General features: G+C 49.4%; 1 protein-coding gene across 4 annotated transcripts in view; it reads right to left on the bottom strand.

The window, feature by feature from the left end:
* Positions 1 to 23,101, bottom strand: part of PLEKHA1 (pleckstrin homology domain containing A1) — a 145,764-nt gene that overhangs the window by 5,721 nt on the left and 116,942 nt on the right. For all 4 annotated transcript variants that reach the window (XM_063961860.1, XM_063961859.1, XM_063961857.1 and 1 more), the window contains one exon: positions 598 to 661. In XM_063961860.1, coding sequence (XP_063817930.1) covers positions 598 to 661 — 64 coding nt within the window. The remainder of the gene's footprint in view (positions 1 to 597; positions 662 to 23,101) is intronic.

Genomic DNA, 23,101 nt, shown 5'->3' with positions numbered 1-23,101 from the left:
ATGATGAATAACAGGTATTTCCTCATACCCCCCTAAAACTATGGGATACTATGGAGACTTATGGGAGCAGTGTCTATATAGAATTATCCTAGCGGGAAGAGCAGTACTATAGCAGAAGGCGTGGATCCTCCCACTAGAATCCTTACTTTCCATCAGGAACAGGATCCTTCCCTCCCACTAAGAAAAGGATCATTATGAGAAAGACCATCTTTGGGAATGATCTCTGGGAGTATCTGTAATGAATACTGTAGGTTGCTGGTTTACTCAACAAAGTTGCAAGAAAAATATCGCTCGGCTAAAAGATCATCAGGCCAATAACGTCTTGTTACTTTGGTAGATAAATGGGGTGAACATTACTTGTATGAATGGTGATATGATCCATTTATATTGTGTATGCACAAAAAAAAATAAGTAAATGCAAGATGCCTGGGAAACAATAAAGCAAATATGTAACAAACATTTACGCCCATCTATATGAGCCTAAATTCTGCTGTAGAAATCCCCTAAGTGTCTTAGGATATTTAACATGTTAGAAGATCTAGGCTTTTCCCTGCAGCAAGCGTAACCTGTATCTCAAACACAAAGACAAATATCTACCTGTACAAAAAATGTTCGAGAAGTTGTTACAATTTCAAACAAATTGTCCCTCATCATGATGTCACTGCAGGGACAGAAACAAAGAACAAATTATTCCAAGCATTTCATCATGTAAAAGTTTTTTGTTTTTTTTAAATGAGTGACGTTGTGAACTCTATGCACAAAAGAAAGAAAATAGGATTTTAATACCTACCGGTAAATCCTTTTCTCTTAGTCCGTAGAGGATGCTGGGGACTCCAAAAGGACCATGGGGTATAGACTGGATCCGCAGGAGACATGGGCACTTTAAGACTTTAAACGAGTGTGAACTGGCTCCTCCCTCTACGCCCCTCCTCCAGACCTCAGTTATAGGAACTGTGCCCAGGGAGACGGACATTTCGAGGAAAAGGATTTTTGTTAAACTAAGGGTGAGATACATACCAGCTCACACCACAACACACCGTACAACATGGCTTTTAAGAAAACACCAGTTAACAGCATGAACCAAAAACAGCAACAGGCTGAACATAACCGAAACAACCACTGTGTAACAAAAGCAATAACTATCAACAAGTACTGCAGATATAGTCCGCACTGGGACGGGCGCCCAGCATCCTCTACGGACTAAGAGAAAAGGATTTACCGGTAGGTATTAAAATCCTATTTTTTCATACGTCCTAGAGGATGCTGGGGACTCCAAAAGGACCATGGGGTCTATACCAAAGCTCCAGACCGGGCAGGAGAGTGCAGACGACTCTGCAGCACTGATTGAGCAAACATGAGGTCCTCATCAGCCAGGGTATCAAACTTGTAGAACTTAGCAAAAGTGTTCGAACCCGACCAAGTAGCTGCTCGGCAAAGTTGAACTGCCGAGACTCCTCGGGCAGCCGGCCAAGATGAGCCCACCTTCCTGGTAGAATGGGCCTTCACCGACTTCGGTAACGGCAATCCAGCCGTAGAATGAGCATGCCGAATCGTATTACAGATCCAGCGTGCAATAGTCTGCTTAGAAGCAGGAGCCCCAATTTTGTTGGGAGCATACAGGATAAACAGAGCCTCTGTTTTCCTAATCTGAGCCGTTCTGGCGACATAACTTTTCAAAGCTCTGACTACATTGAGAGACTTTGAATCAGCCAAGGCTTCAGTAGCCACAGGCACCACAATAGGCTGGTTCATGTGAAACGAAGAAACCACCTTTGGCAGAAATTGTTGACGAGTTCTCAATTCCGCTCTATCCACATGGAAGATCAAAATAAGAATTTACTCACCGGTAATTCTATTTCTCATAGTCCGTAGTGGATGCTGGGGACTCCGTAAGGACCATGGGGATTAGCGGCTCCGCAGGAAACTGGGCACAACTATAAAGAAAGCTTTTAGACTACTGGTGTGCACTGGCTCCTCCCACTAAGACCCTCCTCCAGACCTCAGTTAGGATACTGTGCCCGAAAGAGCTGACACAATTAGGAAGGATTTTGAATCCCGGGTAAGACTCATACCAGCCACACCAATCACACCGTATAACTCGTGATACAATACCCAGTTAACAGCATGATAACAACTGAGCCTCTCAACAGATAGCTCAAAATAACCCTTTAGTTAAGCAATAACTATATACAAGTATTGCAGACAATCCGATGGGCGCCCAGCATCCACTACGGACTATGAGAAATAGAAATAGAATTACCGGTGAGTAAATTCTTATTTTCTCTAACGTCCTAAGTGGATGCTGGGGACTCCGTAAGGACCATGGGGATTATACCAAAGCTCCCAAACGGGCGGGAGAGTGCGGATGACTCTGCAGCACCGAATGAGAGAACTCAAGGTCCTCCTCAGCCAGGGTATCAAATTTGTAGAATTTTGCAAACGTGTTTGCCCCTGACCAAGTAGCAGCTCGGCAAAGTTGAAGAGCCGAGACCCCTCGGGCAGCCGCCCAAGAAGAGCCCACTTTCCTCGTGGAATGGGCTTTCACTGATTTAGGATGCGGCAGTCCAGCCGCAGAATGTGCAAGCTGAATCGTACTACAGATCCAGCGAGCGATAGTCTGCTTAGAAGCAGGTGCACCCAACTTGTTGGGCGCATACAGGATAAAGAGCGAGTCAGTCTTCCTGACTCCAGCTGTCCAGGAAACATAAATTTTTAGGGCCCTGACTACATCCAACAACTTGGAAGCCTCCAAGTCATTTGTAGCCACAGGCACCACGATAGGTTGGTTCAGATGAAAAGCTGATACCACTTTGGGGAGAAACTGGGGACGAGTCCTCAATTCTGCCCTATCCATATGGAAAATCAGATAAGGGCTTTTACATGACAAAGCCGCCAATTCCGAAACACGCCTGGCCGAAGCCAAGGCCAACAACATGACCACTTTCCACGTGAGATATTTCAAATCCACGGTTTTCAGTGGCTCAAACCAATGTGACTTTAGGAAATCAAACACCACGTTGAGATCCTAAGGTGCCACTGGAGGCACAAAAGGGGGCTGAATATGCAGCACTCCCTTAACAAAAGTCTGAACTTCAGGTAGTGAAGCCAATTCTCTCTGGAAGAAAATCGATAGAGCCGAAATCTGGACCTTAATGGAATCCAATTTAAGGCCCATAGTCACCCCTGACTGTAGGAAGTGCAGGAACCGGCCCAGCTGAAATTCTTCCGTTGGGGCCTTCCTGGCCTCACACCACGCAACATATTTTCGCCATATGCGGTGATAATGGTTTGCGGTTACTTCTTTCCTAGCTTTTATCAGCGTAGGAATGACTTCCTCCGGAATGCCCTTTTCCTTCAGGATCCGGTGTTCAACCGCCATGCCGTCAAACGCAGCCGCGGTAAGTCTTGGAACAGACAGGGCCCCTGCTGCAGCAGGTCCTGTCTGAGCGGTAGAGGCCATGGGTCCTCTGACATCATTTCTTGAAGTTCCGGATACCACGCTCTTCTTAGCCAATCCGGAACAATGAGTATAGTTCTTACTCCTCTTCTCCTTATTATCCTCAGTACCTTTGGTATGAGAGGAAGAGGAGGGAACACATAAACCGATCGGTACACCCACGGTGTTACCAGAGCGTCCACAGCTATCGCCTGCGGGTCTCTCGACCTGGCGCAATATTTTTCTAGCTTTTTGTTTAGGCGGGACGCCATCATGTCCACCTGTGGTTTTTCCCACTGGTTTACAATCATTTGAAAGACTTCTGGATGAAGTCCCCACTCTCCCGGGTGGAGGTCGTGCCTGCTGAGGAAGTCTGCTTCCCAGTTGTCCACTCCCGGAATGAACACTGCTGACCGTGCTAACACGTGATTTTCCGCCCATCGGAGAATCCTTGTGGCTTCTGCCATCGCCGTCCTGCTTCTCGTGCCGCCCTGTCGATTTACATGGGCGACCGCCGTGATGTTGTCTGACTGGATCAGTACCGGCTGGTTTTGAAGCAGGGGTTTTGCCTGACTTAGGGCATTGTAAATGGCCCTTAGTTCCAGAATATTTATGTGCAGGGAAGTCTCCTGACTTGACCATAGTCCTTGGAAGTTTCTTTCCTGTGTGACTGCTCCCCAGCCTCGAAGGCTGGCATCCGTGGTCACCAGGACCCAGTCCTGTATGCCGAATCTGCGGCCCTCTTGAAGATGAGCACTCTGCAGCCACCACAGCAGAGACACCCTTGTCCTCGGAGACAGGGTTATCAGACGATGCATCTGAAGATGCGATCCGGACCACTTGTCCAACAGGTCCCACTGAAAGGTTCTTGCATGAAACCTGCCGAATGGAATCGCTTCGTAGGAAGCTACCATTTTTCCCAGGATCCGCGTGCAATGATGCACCGACACCTGTTTTGGTTTTAAGAGGCCTCTGACTAGAGATGACAGCTCCTTGGCCTTTTCCTCCGGGAGAAACACTTTTCTCTGTTCTGTATCCAGAACCATCCCTAGGAACAGCAGGCGTGTCGTAGGGACCAGCTGTGACTTTGGAATGTTTAGAATCAAGCCGTGCTGTTGTAGCACTTCCCGAGATAGTGCTACCCCTATCAACAACTGCTCTCTGGACCTCGCCTTTATCAGGAGATCGTCCAAGTACGGGATAATTAAAACTCCCTTCCTTCGAAGGAGTACCATCATTTCCGCCATTACCTTGGTAAAGACCCTCGGAGCCGTGGAGAGACCGAACGGCAACGTCTGAAATTGGTAATGACAATCTTGTACCACAAACCTGAGGTACTCCTGGTGAGGATGGTAAATGGGGACATGTAGGTAAGCATCCTTGATGTCCAGCGATACCATGTAATCTCCCTCATCCAGGCTTGCAATAACCGCCCTGAGCGATTCCATCTTGAACTTGAATTTTTTTATATATGTGTTCAAGGATTTCAAATTTAAAATGGGTCTCACTGAACCGTCCGGTTTCGGTACCACAAACATTGTGGAATAGTAACCCCTTCCTTGTTGAAGTAGGGGCACCTTTACTATCACTTGTTGTGAATATAGCTTTTGAATTGCCTGTAACACTGCCTCCCTGCCTGAGGGAGTGGTTGGCAAGGCAGATTTGAGGAAACGGCGGGGGGGGGAGATGTCTCGAATTCCAGTTTGTACCCCTGAGATACTACTTGAAGGATCCAGGGATCCACCCGTGAGCGAGCCCACTGATCGCTAAAATTTTTGAGACGGGCCCCCACCGTACCTGGCTCCGCCTGTGGAGCCCCAGCGTCATGCTGTGGACTTAGAGGAAGCAGGGGAGGACTTTTGCTCCTGGGAACTGGCTGTATGCTGCAGCTTTTTCCCTCTACCTCTGCCTCTGGGCAGAAAGGACGCGCATTTAACCCGCTTGCCCCTATTGGGCCGAAAGGACTGTACCTGATAATACGTGCTTTCTTTGGTTGTGAGGGAACATGGGGTAAAAATGTAGACTTCCCAGCTGTTGTTGTGGAAACGAGGTCCGAGAGACCATCCCCGAACAATTCCTCACCCTTATAAGGCAGAACTTCCATGTGTCGTTTGGAATCTGCATCACCTGTCCACTGCCGAGTCCATAACCCTCTCCTGGCAGAAATGGACATTGCACTAATTTTGGATGCCAGCCAGCAAATATCCCTCTGTGCATCCCTCATGTATAAACGTGCGTCTTTTATATGCTCTATGTTTAGCAAAATAGTGTCCCTGTCTAGGGTATCTATATTTTCTGACAGGGAATCTGACCACGCAGCAGCAGCGCTGCACATCCAGGCTGAAGCTATAGCCAGTCTCAGTATCACACCTGTGTGTGAATATATAGATTTCAGGATAGCCTCCTGCTTTCTATCAGCAGATTCCTTCAGGGCGGCCGTATCCGGAGACGGTAGTGCCACCTTCTTTGACAAGCGTGTGAGCGCTTTATCCACCCTAGGGGATGTTTCCCAGCGTGACCTATCCTCTGGCGGGAAAGGGTACGCCATTAGTAACCTCTTAGAAATTACCATCTTTTTATCAGGGGAAGCCCACGCTTCTTCACATATTTCATTTAACTCTTCAGACGGAGGAAAAGCTACTGGTAGTTTTTTCTCTCCAAACATTATACCCTTTTTTGTGGTACCGGGGGTAACATCAGAAATGTGCAACACATTTTTCATTGCCTCAATCATGTAACGTGTGGCCCTACTGGAAGTTACATTAGTCTCTTTGTCGTCGACACTGGAGTCAGTATCCTTGTCGACATCTGTGTCAACCATCTGAGGTAGCGGGCGTTTTAGAGCCCCTGATGGTTTTTGAGACGCCTGGGCAGGCACAGGCTGAGAAGCCGGCTGTCCCACATTAGGTATGTCGTCAAACCTTTTATGTAAGGAGTCGACACTATCACGTAATTCCTTCCACAGCACCATCCACTCAGGTGTCGACCCCGCAGGGGGTGACATCACATTTACAGGCATCTGCTCCGCCTCCACATAAGCCTCCTCATCAAACATGTCGACACAGCCGTACCGACACACCGCAAACACACAGGGAATGCTCTGACAGAGGACAGGACCCCACAAAGCCTTTTGGGGAGACAGAGAGAGAGTATGCCAGCACACACCAGAGCGCTATATAACACTGGGATCCCACCATCAATGAGTGTTTTCCCTATAGCTGCTTTTTTATATATATTACATATATATAATATCTATACTGCGCCTAAATTTAGTGCCCTCCCCTCTCTTTTTTACCCTTCTGTAGTATTCTTAGACTGCAGGAGAGAGCCAGGGAGCTTCCTTCCAGCGGAACTGTGAGGGAAAAATGGCGCCAGTGTGCTGAGGGAGAAGCCCCGCCCCCTTTTCGGCGGACTTTCTCCCGCTTTTTCTGTAATACTGGCAGGGGTAATTTTACATCTATATAGCCTCTGGGACTATATATGATGTATATTTTGCCAGCCAAGGTGTTATTTATTGCCCTCAGGGCGCCCCCCCCCCCAGCGCCCTGCACCCAGTGACCGAAGTGTGAGGTGTACATGAGGAGCAATGGCGCACAGCTGCAGTGCTGTGCGCTACCTTGGTGAAGACCGAAGTCTTCTGCCGCCGATTTTCCGGACCTTCTTCGTGCTTCTGGCTCTGTAAGGGGGACGGCGGCGCGGCTCCGGGAACGAACACCAAGGTCGGGTCCTGCGGTCGATCCCTCTGGAGCTAATGGTGTCCAGTAGCCTAAGAAGCCCAAACTACCACCTGTTAGGTAGGTTCGCTTCTTCTCCCCTTAGTCCCTCGCTGCAGTGAGTCTGTTGCCAGCAGATCTCACTGAAAATAAAAAACCTAAATATACTTTCTTTCTAGGTGCTCAGGAGAGCCCCTAGTGTGCATCCAGCTCAGCCGGGCACAAGAATCTAACTGAGGTCTGGAGGAGGGTCTTAGTGGGAGGAGCCAGTGCACACCAGTAGTCTAAAAGCTTTCTTTATAGTTGTGCCCAGTCTCCTGCGGAGCCGCTAATCCCCATGGTCCTTACGGAGTCCCCAGCATCCACTTACGACGTTAGAGAAATAGGGGCTCTTGTGAGACAAAGCCGCTAATTCCGACACCCGCCTTGCGGACGCCAAGGCCAAAAGCATGACCACTTTCCAAGTGAGAAATTTGAACTCAACCTTTCGTAAAAGGTTCAAACCAGTGTGACATAAGAAACTGCAACACCACGTTAAGGTCCCATGGTGCCACTGGGGGCACAAATGGAGGTTGTATGTGCAGCACTCCTTTCACGAAAGTCTGAACCTCTGGAAGGGCGGCCAATTCTTTTTGAAAGAAAATTGATAAGGCCGAAATCTGCACGTTAATGGAGCCTAACTTTAGGCCCGCATCCACACCTGCTTGCAAAAAATGGAGAAAACGACCCAGGTGAAATTTTTCCGTAGGAGCCTTCTTGGATTCACACCAAGACACATTTTCTCCAAATACGGTGATAATGCTTCGCCGCAACCTCCTTTCTAGCTTTAAGCAGAGTGGGGATGACTTCACCGGGAATACCCTTTCGAGCTAGGATTTGGCGTTCAACCGCCACGCCGTCAAACGCAACCGCGGTAAGTCCTGGAACGCTCACGGCCCTTGCTGTAACAGGTCCTCTCTTAGAGGAAGAGGCCAGGGATCTCCTATGAGTAATTTCTGAAGATCCGGATACCAGGCCCTCCGTGGCCAATCTGGAACAATGAGTATCGCCTGAACCCTTGGTCTTCTTATGATCCTTATGACCTTCGGAATGAGTGGAAGTGGAGGGAATACATATACTGACTGAAACACCCACGGTGTCACCAGGGCGTCCACTGCACTGGCTTGAGGGTCCCTCGACCTGGAACAATATCTCTGAAGCGTCTTGTTGAGGCGAGACACCATCATGTCTATTTGAGGAATTCCCCAATGACTTGTCACTTCTGCAAAGACCTCTTGATGAAGACCCCACTCTCCTGGATGGAGATCGTGTCTGCTGAGGAAGTCTGCTTCCCAGTTGTCCACGCCCAGAATGAAGACCGCAAACAGAGCGCTTGCATGTTTTTCCGCCCAGCGGAGAACTTTTGTGGCCTCCGCCATTGCCGCTCTGCTCTTTGTTCCACCCTGGCGGTTTATGTACGCCACTGCTGTTATGTTGTCCGACTGAATCAGGACGGGCAGACCGCGAAGATGTTCCGCTTGTAGAAGGCCATTGTAGATGGCTCTTAATTCCAGAACGTTTATGTGCAGACAAGCTTCCTGGCTTGACCATTTTCCCTGGAAATTTTCCCCCTGTGTGACTGCCCCCCAGCCTCGGAGACTTGCATCCATGGTCACCAGGACCCAATCCTGGACCCCGAACCTGCGTACCTCTAGGAGGTGAGAACTTTGGAGCCACCACAGGAGAGATATTCTGGTCCTGGAAGATAGGCTTATTTTCCAGTGCATGTGCAGGTGAGACCCGGACCACTTGTCCAACAGGTCCCACTGAAACACCCTGGCATGGAACCTGCCAAACGGAATGGCTTCGTAGGCTGCCACCATCATCCCCAGCACCCGAGTGCATTGATGAATCGACACTCTTGCCGGTTTCAGAATTTCCTTGACCATGTTCTGGATTTCCAGAGCTTTTTCTCCTGGGAGAAACACTCTCTGCAGTTCCGTGTTCAGGATCATGCCCAAGAATGACAGCCGTGTTGTCGGAACCAACTGTGACTTTGGCAAATTTAGGATCCAACCATGTTGTTGCAGGACTGTCAGGGAGAGCGCAACGTTTCTTAGTAACTGCTCCTTTGATCTCGCCTTTATCAGGAAATCGTATGGGATAATTGTGACATCATTTCCGCCATTACTTTGGTGAAAATCCTCGGAGCCGTGGAAAGACCAAACGGCAACGTCTGAAATTGGTAATGACAATCCTGAACAGCAAACCTCAGGTAAGCTTGATGTGGAGGATATATTGGGACATGTAAGTAGGCATCTTTGATGTTGACCGACGCCATAAAATCCCCCCCTTCCAGACTGGAGATCACTGCTCGAAGAGATTCCATCTTGAATTTGAAACTTTTCAGATATAAATTGAGGGATTTTAAGTTCAGGATCGGTCTGACCGAGCCAGCCGGCTTTGGGACGACGAACAGGCTCGAATAAAACCCTTCTCCCAGTTGTGACGGGGGTACCGTGACAATGACTCGTTGTTGACACAGCTTTTGTATCGCAGCGCACACTACTTCCCTTTCTGGAAGAGAAACTGGCAAGGCTGATCGGTGGGGGGCACGTCTTGAAACTCCAGTTTGTACCCTTGGGACACTATTTCTAACACCCAAGGATCCAGGCCCGAGTGAAACCAGACCTGACTGAAGAGTCGGAGACGAGCCCCCACCGGTGCGGACTCCTGTAGAGGAGCCCCAGCGTCATACGGTGGACTTGGCAGAAGCCGAGGAGGACTTCTGCTCCTGGGAACCTGCCACAGCAAGTGACCTTTTTCCCCTTCCTCTACCTTTAGAGGCAAGGAAGGACGACCCTCTTCCTTTTTTGTATTTATTGGGCCGAAAGGACTGCATCTGATAGTGAGGCGTCTTTTTCTGTTGTGCAGGGACATAAGGTAGAAATGATGACTTACCCGCGGTAGCCGTAGATACCAGATCAGCAAGGCCGTCACCAAATAAGACACCACCTTTATACGGGAGAGCCTCCATAGCTTTCTTAGAGTCGGCATCAGCATTCCATTGATGAATCCACAGTGCTCTCCTGGCCGAGACTGCCATGGCATTGGCCCTTGATCCCAACAGGCCAATATCCCTCGCCGCATCCTTTAGGTATGCTGCAGCGTTCCTGATATAAACGAGAGTCAAAAGAATGCTATTCCTATCCAGGGTATCTATGTCAGATGCCAAGTTATCTGCCCACCTTCCAATAGCACTACTCACCCATGCCGACGCAACGGCAGGTCTGAGCAGCGTACCCGTAGTGACATAAATGGATTTTAAGGTAGTTTCCTGCTTACGATCCGCAGGGTCCTTTAAAGACAGCCGTGTCAGGAGACAGAAGCGCCACCTTTTTGGACAGCCGTGACAGAGCTTTGTCCACATTGGGTGTTGACTCCCACTTTTTCCTGTCCTCAGAGCGGAATGGATATGCCATCAGAATTCTTTTGGGAATCTGTAACCTTTTGTCAGGGGATTCCCAAGCTTTTTCAAAAAGAGTGTTCAGCTCATGAGAGGGGGGAATCGTTACCTCAGGTTTTTTCCCCTTATATAAACAGACCCTTGTATCAGGAATAGTAGGGACTTCTGTGATATGCAATACGTCTTTAATCGCCACAATCATGTACTGAATACTCTTAACCAGTTTAGGATTCAAACTGGCATCACTATAGTCGACACTGGAGTCAGAGTCCGTGTCGGTATCTGCTATCTGGGTAAATTAACGCTTTTGTGACCCGAGGGGGTTGGACCTGAGACAAGGCGTCCTCCATGGATTTTCTCCATGTTTGGGTCTGAGAATCAGATTTATCCAGCCTTTTAGTCAATAACGCCACATTTGCTTTCAACGTACTCAACATATCTACCCAATCAGCTGTCGGCGGTGCCGACAGGGTCACTCCCAGCGTCTTATCTGCCCCCACTGCAACTTCCTCCAGGGAGGAGCACTCTGCCTCAGACATGTCGACACACACGTACCGACACACACAATCACACTGGGTTATAGGGGACAGACCCACAGGAAAGCCTGTTAGAGAAACACAGAGGGAGTTTAGAAGCTCACATCCCAGCGCCTACCCCGGTACTGAGACTTTATATACACTGCTTCAGACCTGTTAGCGCTTTTATATCAAATGATAATAGCACCAAATTACTGTCCACCCCCCCCACCCCCGTTTTGCACAATGCTACTTGTACAGAAGTGTGGAGGTCGGGGCCAGCGTCTCTGGCGCTGGTTAGCTGTGAGGGCTAAGCCACGCCCCCTCACTGGCGCGCTTCAGTCCCACTCCGATTCAAATTTTTTATACTGGCGGGGGCAATATTTAGTGCCTAGGCACTTCTAATATATATATTAGCCAGTGTGTAACTTTTCAGTATTCATGCTGCCCAGGGTGCCCCCCCTGCGCCCTGCACCCTGCTAGTGCCGCCGTATGTGTGTGTGGGAGCATGATGCGCAGCGCGACCGCTGCGCGGTGCCTCAATACCGAAGTCTTCTGCTGTCACTGAAGTCTTCTTTTCTTCGTAATACTCACCCGGCATCTTTTTGCTGGCTCTGCGAGGGGGGTGACGGCGCGGCTCCGGGAACAAGCAGCTAGGCGCACCAAGTGATCGGACCCTCTGGAGCTAATGGTGTCCAGTAGCCTAAGAAGCAGAGCCTTTAACTCACAGAAGTAGGTCTGCTTCTCTCCCCTCAGTCCCACGATGCAGGGAGCCTATTGCCAGCAGTGCTCCCTGAACATAAAAAAACCTAACATAAAGTCTTTTTTACAGAGAAACTCAGGAGAGCTCCCCTGTGTGTGTCCAGTCTCTCTGGGCACAGAATCTAACTAACTGAGGTCTGGAGGAGGGGCATAGAGGGAGGAGCCAGTTCATACCCATTTAAAGTCTTAAAGTGCCCGTGTCTCCTGCAGATCCAGTCTATACCCCATGGTCCTTTTGGAGTCCCCAGCATCCTCTAGGACGTATGAGAAAATAAGATTTTAAACCTACCGGTAAATCTTTTTCTCCTAGTCCGTAGAGGATGCTGGGGACTCCGTAAGGACCATGGGGGTATAGACGGGCTCCGCAGGAGATATGGGCACTTTAAGACTTTAAATGGACGTGAACTGGTTCCTCCCTCTATGCCCCTCCTCTAGACTCCAGTTATAGGAACTGTGCCCAGAGGAGACGGACATTACGAGGAAAAGGATTTTGTTAATTAAGGGTGAGACACATACCAGCTCACACCACAAACACACCGTACAACATGGTATATAAGTAAACCAGTTAACAGTATGAACAACAAAAATCAGCAACAGCCTGATCTCAACTGTAACGCAACCCTTGTGTAACCTTATCAATAACTATGTACAATCATTGCAGATTTCAGTCCGCACTGGGACGGGCGCCCAGCATCCTCTACGGACTAGGAGAAAAACATTTACCGGTAGGTTTAAAATCTTATTTTCTCTTACGTCCTAGAGGATGCTGGGGACTCCGTAAGGACCATGGGGTTTATACCAAAGCTCCAGACCGGGCGGGAGAGTGCGGATGACTCTGCAGCACCGATTGAGCAAACATTAGGTCCTCCTCAGCCAGGGTATCAAACTTATAGAATTTTGCAAAAGTGTTCGAACCCGACCAAGTAGCTGCTCGGCAAAGCTGCAACGCCGAGACACCTCAGGCAGCCGCCCAAGAAGAACCCACCTTCCTAGTGGAATGGGCCTTTACAGATTTTGGTAACAGCAATCCAGCCGTAGAATGAGCCTGCTGAATCGTGTTACAGATCCAGCGTGCAATAGTCTGCTTGGAAGCAGGTGCGCCAATCTTGTTGGCCGCATATAGGACAAACAGTGCCTCTGTTTTCCTAATAAGAGCTGTTCTGGCTACGTAGATTTTTAAAGCCCTGACAACATCAAGGGACTTGGAATCCACCAAGACATCCGTAGCCACAGGCACCACAATAGGTTGGTTCAGGTGAAACAACGAAACCACCTTCGGTAGAAATTGATGACGAGTTCTCAATTCCGCTCTATCTACACGGAAAATCAGATAGGGGCTCTTGTGAGACAAGGCCGCCAATTCGGACACCCGCCTCGCAGATGCCAAGGCCAATAACATGACCACTTTCCAAGTGAGAAATTTCAAGTCAACAGTTTGAAGAGGTTCAAACCAATGTGATTTAAGGAACTGTAACACCACGGTTAAGGTCCCACGGTGCCACTGGGGGCACAAAAGGAGGTTGGATGTGCAGTACTCCCTTCACAAAAGTCTGCACTTCTAGATAAGGCTGAAATCTGCACCTTAATGGAGCCTAACTTTAGGCCCATATCCACTCCTGTCTGTAGAAAATGGAGAAAACGACCCAGCAGGAAATCCTCCGTAGGAGCATTCTTGGATTCATACCTCCTTCCTAGCTTTAAGTAGAGTAAGGATGACTTCCCCTAGCTAGGATCTGGCGTTCAACCGCCATGCCGTCAAACGTAATCGCGGTAAGTCCTGGAACACACACGGCCCCTGTTGTAACAGGTCCTCTCTGAGAGGAAGAGGCCAAGGATCTTCCGTGAGCATTTCCTGAAGATCTGGATACCAGGCCCTTCGAGGCCAATCTGGAACAATGAGTATCGTCTGAACCTTTGTTCTTCTTATGATTCTCAATATTTTTGAGATGAGTGGAAGTGGAGGGAACACATAGACCGCCTGATACACCCATGGTGTTACTAGCGCATCCACTGCTATCGCCTGACGGTCCCTCGACCTGGAACAATATGTCCAAAGCTTCTTGTTGAGGCGTGACGCCATCATGTCTATTTGAGGGAGTCCCCAGCAACTTGTCACTTCTGCAAAGACCTCTTGATGAAGTCCCCACTCTCCTGGATGGAGATCGTGCCTGCTGAGGAAGTCTGCTTCCCAGTTGTCCACTCCTGGAATGAATACTGCTGACAGAGCGCTCACGTGATTTTCCGCCCAGCGAAGAATCCTGGTGGCTTCCGCCATTGCTGCTTTGCTCCTTGTTCCGCCCTGTCGGTTTACATGCGCCACGGCTGTGATGTTGTCTGACTGGATCAGAACGGGTAGGTTGCGAAGAAGATGCTCCGCCTGTCTCAAGCCGTTGTACATGGCCCTTAATTCCAGCACATTTATGTGCAGACAAGCCTCTTGGCCTGACCATATTCCCTGAAAGTTTTTTCCCTGTGTGACCGCTCCCCATCCTCTGAGGCTCGCGTCCATGGTCACGAGAACCCAATCCTGAATTCCGAACCTGCGACCCTCTAGAAGGTGAGCACTCTGGAGCCACCACAGGAGAGAGAGATCCTGGCCCTGGGGGACAGTATTATCATCCGATGCATTTGGAGATGGGACCCTGACCACTTGTTCAGTAGGTCCCACTGAAAAGTTCTTGCATGGAACCTGCCAAACGGAATGGCCTCGTAGGCCGCAACCATCTTTCCCAACACTCGAGTGCATTGATGAATCGACACTCGTTTTGGTTTCATCAGATCCTTGACCATGTTCTGGATTTCCTGAGCTTTTTCCACTGGAAGTAAAAGCCTCTGTCTTTCCGTATGCAGAATCATGCCCAAAAACGACAGCCGAGTTGTCGGAACCAACTGCGACTTTGGCAAATTTAGAAGCCAGCCGTGTTGTTGTAGCACCCTCAGAGAGAGATCCACGCTTTTCAGTAATTGTTCTCTTGATCTCGCTTTTATCAGGAGATCGTCCAAGTACGGGATAATTGTGACACCCTGCTTGCGCAGGAGCACCATCATTTCTGCCATTACCTTGCTGAAAATCCTCGGGCCGTGGAAAGCCCAAACGGCAACGTCTGAAATTGGTAATGACAATTCTGCACAGCGAATCTCAGGAACGCCTGATGAGGAGGGTATATGGGGACATGAAGGTATGCATCCTTTATGTCTAGTGACACCATAAAATCCCCCCCGTCCAGACTGGAGATCACTGCTCGGAGAGATTCCATCTTGAATTTGAATCTCTTCAAATACAGGTTTAGGGATTTTAGGTTCAGAATTGGTCTGACCGAGCCACCTGGCTTCGGGACCACGAATAGAGTTGAATAAAAACCCTTTCCCTGTTGTAACCGGGGAACCATGATCATCACTTGCTGTTGACACAGCTTTTGTATTGCCACTGAAACTATTGTTCTCTTTGGGAGAGAAGCTGGTAAGGCCGATTTGAAAAATCGGTGTGGAGGCACGTCTTCGAACTCCAGTTTGTACCCTTGGGTCACAATTCCTAGCACCCAAGGATCCAGGTCCGACTGAACCCAGACCTGGCTGAAGAGTTGAAGACGTGCCCCTACCGGTGCGGACTCCCGCAGGGGAGCCCCAGCGTCATGCGGTGGATTTGGCAGAAGCCAGAGAGGACTTTTGCTCCTGGGAACTAGCCGTAGCTGGTGTTCTTTTCCCTCTTCCTCTACCTCTGGCGAGGAAAGATGATCCACGCCTCTTTCTGAATTTATGAGACCGAAAGGACTGCATCTGGTATTGAGGTGTTTTCTTGTGCTGTGGGAGAAAAGGCAAAAAAGAAGACTTACCCGCGGTAGCTGCGGAAACCAGGTCCGCGAGGCCATCCCCAAACAAAACTTCACCTTTGTAAGGCAAAGCCTCCATAAGTCTCTTGGAGTCAGCATCACCAGTCCATTGACGGGTCCACAGCGACCTCCTAGCTGAAATTGCCATGGCATTGGCCCTTGATCCCAAGAGGCCAATATCTCTCGAAGCCTCCCTTAGGTATAACGCTGCGTCCTTGATGTGACCCAAATTTAACAGAACAGTATCCCTGTCGAGGGTGTCCATGTCAGATGACACGTTATCTGCCCAACCTGCAATTGCGCTACTCACCCATGCCAACGCAACCGCCGGTCTGAGCAGGGCTCCCGTAGTCGCATAAATTGATTTTAAAGTGGTTTCCTGCTTGCGGTCCGCAGGATCCTTTAGGATCGCCGTGTCCGGGGACGGTAGGGCCACTTTTTTGGATAACCGCGTCAAGGCTTTATCCACCGTGGGTGATGATTCCCACCGTAACCTGTCCTGTGAGGGGAAAGGATACGCCATAATAATTCTCTTGGGAATCTGCAGCCTCTTGTCTGGAGTTTCCCAAGCCTTTTCAAATAGAGCGTTCAGTTCATGAGATGGGGAAACGTTACCTCACGTTTCTTCTCCTTAAACATACAGACCCTTGTGTCAGGAACAGAGGGGTCCTCTGTGATATGTAATACATCCTTTATTGCTATAATCATGTACTGAATACTCTTAGCCACCCTTGGGTGTAACCTCGCATCATCATAGTCGACACTGGAGTCGGAATCCGTGTCTGCTATCTGGGTAAAGGGACGTTTCTGGGACCCTGATGGGTTCTGTGACACAGTAATATCCATGGATTGTCTCCATGCTTGGTTCTAAGACTCAGATTTGTCCAACCTTTTATGTAATAAAGCCACACTTGCATTCAAAACATTCCACGTCTACCCAATCAGCAGTCGGCGGTGCTGACGGAGTCACTCATTACCACATTCTGCTCCGCTTCCTCCCTCGAAGAGCCTTCCGCCTCAGACATGTCGACACACATGTACTGACACCCCCAAACACACTGGATTAAAGGGGACAGACCCACAATGAGGTCTCTTGGAGAGACAGAGAGGGAGTTTGCCAGCTCACACCCAGCGCCGCCAGAGTCTGAAATATTAACAATACCTCAGACCTGTAAGCGCTTTTATATATAAATCTCATATATTTGCCTTGTCTGTGCCTGGCCCTCTAACGCTGGGTGGAGTTACAGGCCTGGGTGGAGTTAGCAGCTCCTGCCCTGCAGCCACGTAATCCCACCACCATCTCCAACCAGGACGCAGCACAGTGTCAGGTACGCAGCACTGCACCGCTGCCACATTCACCCCCGCAAACATATCACAAACTGCTGCCGTGTCGCGGCCACAGAGTCCCGCAGCACGATGCCAGCACGGCCTCCCTCTCCACACTGCTGCCACATTCACCCCGCAAAGTCCCGCAGCACGACGCCAGCACCTACACACACAAAAACACATCCAACCCCTCCCCACAACCCCATCTCCACACCCCACACCATTTTTCACTCCCCTAACACTACACCTCTACCCCTGCAACCCAGCAGTACACCAGCTACACCAACTTCACCCATCTAAATAAGCCATCACATCAACCCATGCCCCTGCCTATAAACCACCAACCCATCACCCACCTACCTCCACCTATCTACCACCTCTACCATACACTGCACCCTCTGTAAACCTAACTTCACAATCAACACACACCATTTCCCTTACCCAGGCACATTTACAAAGGCTCCTCTGTCAACCCTCCTACAATACACACCATGTTCACCACGCTTTCTACACCACACCTGCAAACAACCAAACCAACCACAGACCACTTTGTCCACAAAACTTCCACCACACACAACATCTTATACACCATCCCACACCTAACACATTCATTCTCTTCTCCATAACCCAACTACTGCTTCAGTACACACCTGCACCACACTCTACCCCGCACCCATCAACGCTGGCACCTCACCAACCCTCATCGCAACGCACAATAAATACCCCTCACCAATCTACCCCATACCTAACACCCATGTAACACACATACACCAATCCCCTAACCCTCCACACACCTGTACACAGCCTTCCCCATCCACAAATACCCTCCCCTACACACACCTCGCCACCAATACCCTCCCACATCCACCCATAGTGGCCATGTCACCCAACCACCCATGACACCTTACAACATCCTCAACCCTTCTCCTGGACCACACACCAACAATTTCTACCATTCCTATGTCTCCTGCTCCCTACACCATCCTGCACTGCTAAGCCCAAACATACACACCCTACGACACCCATCCACAATCCTGCCTCATCATCCACCACCCACAACATCTTGACCACCCCATTTACACCTCACAAACACTCTCCCTTCTACATCCTCAACACGTCTCTGCGTCCCCTCCCTCCCCGCGTCTCTGCGTCCCCTCCCTGCCGCCCCGCGTATCTGCCTCCCCTCCCTGCCGCCCCGCCTCTCTGCGTCCCCTCCCTGCCGCCCCGCCTCTCTGCGTCCCCTCCCTGCGTCTGTGTCCCCGCCCCGCATCTGTGTCCCCTCCCCGCCGCCCCGCGTCTTTGTGTCCCTCCCCGACGCCCCGCGTCTCTGCAGGGGTTAAAGGGGCGCAGCCCCTTCCGACGGCGTGAAGAGCGCCCGTAGGGCGCGATGAAGCACCTAGTAATAATAAGATTTTACTTACCGATAAATCTATTTCTCATAGTCCGTAGTGGATGCTGGGGACTCCGTCAGGACCATGGGGAATAGCGGCTCCGCAGGAGACAGGGCACAAAAAGTAAGCTTTTAGGATCACATGGTGTGTACTGGCTCCTCCCCCCATGACCCTCCTCCAAGCCTCAGTTAGGTACTGTGCCCGGACGAGCGTACACAATAAGGAAGGATCTTGAATCCCGGGTAAGACTCATACCAGCCACACCAATCACACCGTACAACCTGTGATTTGAACCCAGTTAACAGTATGATAACAACGAAGGAGCCTCTGAAAAGATGGCCCACAACAATAATAACCCGATTTTTGTAACAATAATTATGTACAAGTAATGCAGACAATCCGCACTTGGGATGGGCGCCCAGCATCCACTACGGACTATGAGAAATAGATTTATCGGTAAGTAAAATCTTATTTTCTCTAACGTCCTAGTGGATGCTGGGGACTCCGTCAGGACCATGGGGATTATACCAAAGCTCCCAAACGGGCGGGAGAGTGCGGATGACTCTGCAGCACCGAATGAGAGAACTCCAGGTCCTCCTCAGCCAGGGTATCAAATTTGTAGAATTTTACAAACGTGTTCCCGCCTGACCACGTAGCTGCTCGGCAAAGTTGTAAAGCCGAGACCCCTCGGGCAGCCGCCCAAGATGAGCCCACCTTCCTTGTGGAATGGGCATTTACAGATTTTGGCTGTGGCAGGCCTGCCACAGAATGTGCAAGTTGAATTGTACTACAAATCCAACGAGCAATAGTCTGCTTAGAAGCAGGAGCACCCAGCTTTTTGGGTGCATACAATATAAACAGCAAGTCAGACTTCCTGACTCCAGCTGTCCTGGAATTATATATATATATATATATATATATATATATATATATATATATATATATATATATATATATATTTTCAGGGCCCTGACAACGTCTAGCAACTTGGAGTCCTCCAAGTCCCTAGTAGCCGCAGGCACCACAATAGGTTGTTTCAGGTGAAACGCTGACACCACCTTAGGAAGAAACTGGGGACGAGTCCCAGTTCTGCCCCGTCCGAATGGAAAATCAAATATGGGCTTTTGTAAGACAAAGCCGCCAATTCTGACAATCGCCTGGCCGAGGCCAGGGCCAACAGCATGGTCACTTTCCATGTGAGATATTTCAAATCCACAGATTTGAGCGATTCAAACCAATATGATTTGAGGAATCCCAACACTACTTTGAGATCCCACGGTGCCACTGGAGGCACAAAAGGGGCTGTATATGCAATACTCCCTTGACAAATGTCTGGACTTCAGGAACTGAAGCCAATTCTTTCTGGAAGAAAATCTACAGGGCCGAAACTTGAACCTTAATGGACCCCAATTTGAGGCTCATAGACACTCCTGTTTTCAGGAAGTGCAGAAATCGACCTAGTTAAAATTTCTTCGTGGGGCCTTCCTGGCCTCACCCACGCAACATATTTTCACCACATGTGGTGATAACGTTGTGCGGTCACCTCCTTCCTGGCTTTGACCAGGGTAGGTATGACCTCTTCCGGAATGCCTTTTCCCTTAGAATCCGGCGTTCAACCGCCATGCCGTCAAACGCAGCCGCGGTAAGTCTTGGAACAGACATGGTACTTGCTGAAGCAAGTCCCTTCTTAGCTCCTGAGGCCATTAGTCCTCTATGAGCATCTCTTGAAGTTCCGGGTACCAAGTCCCTCTTGGCCAATCCGGAGCCACGAGTATAGTTCTTACTCCTCTACGTCTTATAATTCTCAATACCTTGGTTATGAGAAGCAGAGGAGGGAACACATACACCGACTGTTACACCCACGGTGTTACCAGGACATCCACAGCTATCGCCTGAAGGTCTCGTGACCTGGCGCAATACCTGTCCCGTTTTTTGTTCGGGCGGGACGCCATCATGTCCACCTTTGGTCTTTCCCAACGGTTCACAATCATGCGGAAAACTTCCCTATGAAGTTCCCACTCTCCCGGGTGGAGGTCGTGCCTGCTGAGGAAGTCTGCTTCCCAGTCGTCCACTCCCGGAATGAACACTGCTGACAGTGCTATCACATGATTTTCCGCCTAGCGAAAAATCCTTGCAGTTTTGCCACTGCCCTCCTGCTTCTTGTGCCGCCCTTTCTGTTTACGTGGGCGACTGCCGTGATGTTATCCCACTGGATCAATACCGGCTGACCTTGAAGCAGAGGTCTTGCTAAGTTTAGAGCATTATAAATTTGCTCTTAGCTCCAGTATATTTATGTGGAGAGAATTCTCCAGACTTGATCACACTCCCTGGAAATTTTTTCCCTGTGTGACTGCTCCCCAGCCTCTCAGGCTGGCCTCCGTGGTCACCAGCATCCAATCCTGAATGCCGAATCTACGGCCCTCTAGAAGATGAGCACTCTGTAATCACCACAGGAGAGACACCCTTGTCCTTGGATATAGGGTTATCCGCTGATGCATCTGAAGATGCGATCCGGACCATTTGTCCAGCAGATCCCACTGAAGAGTTCTTGCGTGAAATCTGCCGAATGGAATCGCTTCGTAATAAGCCACCATTTTTACCAGGACTCTTGTGCAATGATGCACTGACACTTTTCCTGGTTTTAGGAGGATCCCGATTAGCTCGGATAACTCCCTGGCTTTCTCCTCTGGGAGAAACACCTTTTTCTGGACTGTGTCCAGAATCATCCCTAGGACCAGCAGACGTGTCGTCGGAACAACTGCGGTTTTGGAATATTTAGAATCCACCCGTGTTGTCGTAGAACTACTTGAGATAGTGCTACTCCGACCTCCAACTGTTCTCTGGACCTTGTTCTTATCAGGAAGTTGTCCATTTTCTTTGAAGACGAATCCTCATTTCGGTCATTACCTTGGTAAGGACCCGGGGTGCCTTGGACAATCCAACGGCATCGTCTGAAACTGATAGTGACAGTTTTGTACCACGAACCTGAGATACCCTTGGTGAGAAAGGCAAATTTTGGGACATGGAGGTAAGCATCCCTGATGTCCCGGGACACCATATAGTCCCCTTCTTCCCGGTTCGCTATCACTGCTCTGAGTGACTCCATCTGGATTTGAACCTTTGTAAGTGTTCAAATATTTCAGATTTAGAATAGGTCTCACCTAGCCTTCTGGCTTCAGTACCACAATATAGTGTGGAATAATACCCCTTTCCCTGTTGTAGGAGGGGTAATTTTATTATCACCTGCTGGGAATACAGCTTGTGAATTGTTTTCAATACTGCCTCCCTGTCGGAGGGAGACATTGGTACAGCAGACTACAGGAACCTGCGAGGGGGAAACGTCTCGACATTCCAATCTGTACCCCTTGGATACTACTTGTAGGAACCAGGGGTCCTGTACGGTCCTAGCGTCATGCTGAGAACTTGGTAGAAGCGGTGGAGGGCTTCTGTTCCTGGGAATGGGCTGCCTGCTGCAGTCTTCTTCCCTTTCCTCTATCCCTGGGCAGATATGACTCTTATAGGGACGAAAGGACTGAGGCTGAAAAGACGGTGTCTTTTTCTGCAGAGATGTGACTTAGGGTAAAAAACGGTGGATTTTCCAGCAGTTGCCGTGGCCACCAGGTCCCATGGACCGACCCCAAATAACTCCTCCCCTTTATACGGCAATACATCTTTGTGCCGTTTGGAATCTGCATCACCTGACCACTGTCGTGTCCATAAACATCTTCTTGCAGATATGGACATCGCATTTACTCTTGATGCCAGAGTGCAAATATCCCTCTGCGCATCTCGCATATATAGAAATGCATCCTTTAAATGCTCTATAGCAGGCCTGGCCAACCTGTGGCTCTCCAGCTGTTGTAAAACTACAAGTCCCATCATGCCTTGCCACAGTTTTGCTATTAGGGAATGCTAAAACTGTGGCAGGGCATGCTGGGATGTGTAGTTTCACTACATCTGGAGAGCCACAGGTTGGCCAGGCCTGCTCTATAGTCAATAAAATACTGTCCCTGTCAAGGGTATCAATATTTTTAGTCAGGGAATCCGACCAAGCCACCTCAGCTCTGCACATCCAGGCTGAGGCGATCGCTGGTCGCAGTATAACACCAGCATGTGTGTGTATACTTTTTAGGATATTTTCCAGCCTCCTATCAGCTGGCTCCTTAAGTACGGCCCTATCTGTAGATGGTACCGCCACTTGTTCTGATAAGCATGTGAGCGCCTTATCCACCCTAAGGGGTGTTTCCCAACGCGCCCTAACTTCTGGCGGGAAAGGGTATACCGCCAATAATTTTCTATCGGGGGAAACCCACGCATCATCACACACTTCATTTAATTTATCTGATTCAGGAAAAACTACAGGTAGTTTTTTCACATCCCACATAATACCCTTTTTTGTGGTACTTGTAGTATCAGAAATATGTAACACCTCCTTCATTGCCCTTAACGTGTGGCCCTAAAGGAAAATACGTTTGTTTCTTCACCGTCGACACTGAAATCAGTGTCCGTGTCTGGGTCTGTGTCGACCGACTGAGGTAAATGGGCGTTTTACAGCCCCTGACGGTGTTTGAGACGCCTGGACAGGTACTAATTTGATCGCCGGCCGTCTCATGTCGTCAACCGGCTTGCAGCGTGTTGACTTTATCACGTAATTCCATAAATAAGCCATCCATTCCGGTGTCG

Source organism: Pseudophryne corroboree, chromosome 3, assembly GCF_028390025.1.
Source record: "Pseudophryne corroboree isolate aPseCor3 chromosome 3, aPseCor3.hap2, whole genome shotgun sequence".
Classification (NCBI taxonomy): domain Eukaryota; kingdom Metazoa; phylum Chordata; class Amphibia; order Anura; family Myobatrachidae; genus Pseudophryne; species Pseudophryne corroboree.
This window is presented reverse-complemented; position numbering and strand designations above follow the sequence as displayed.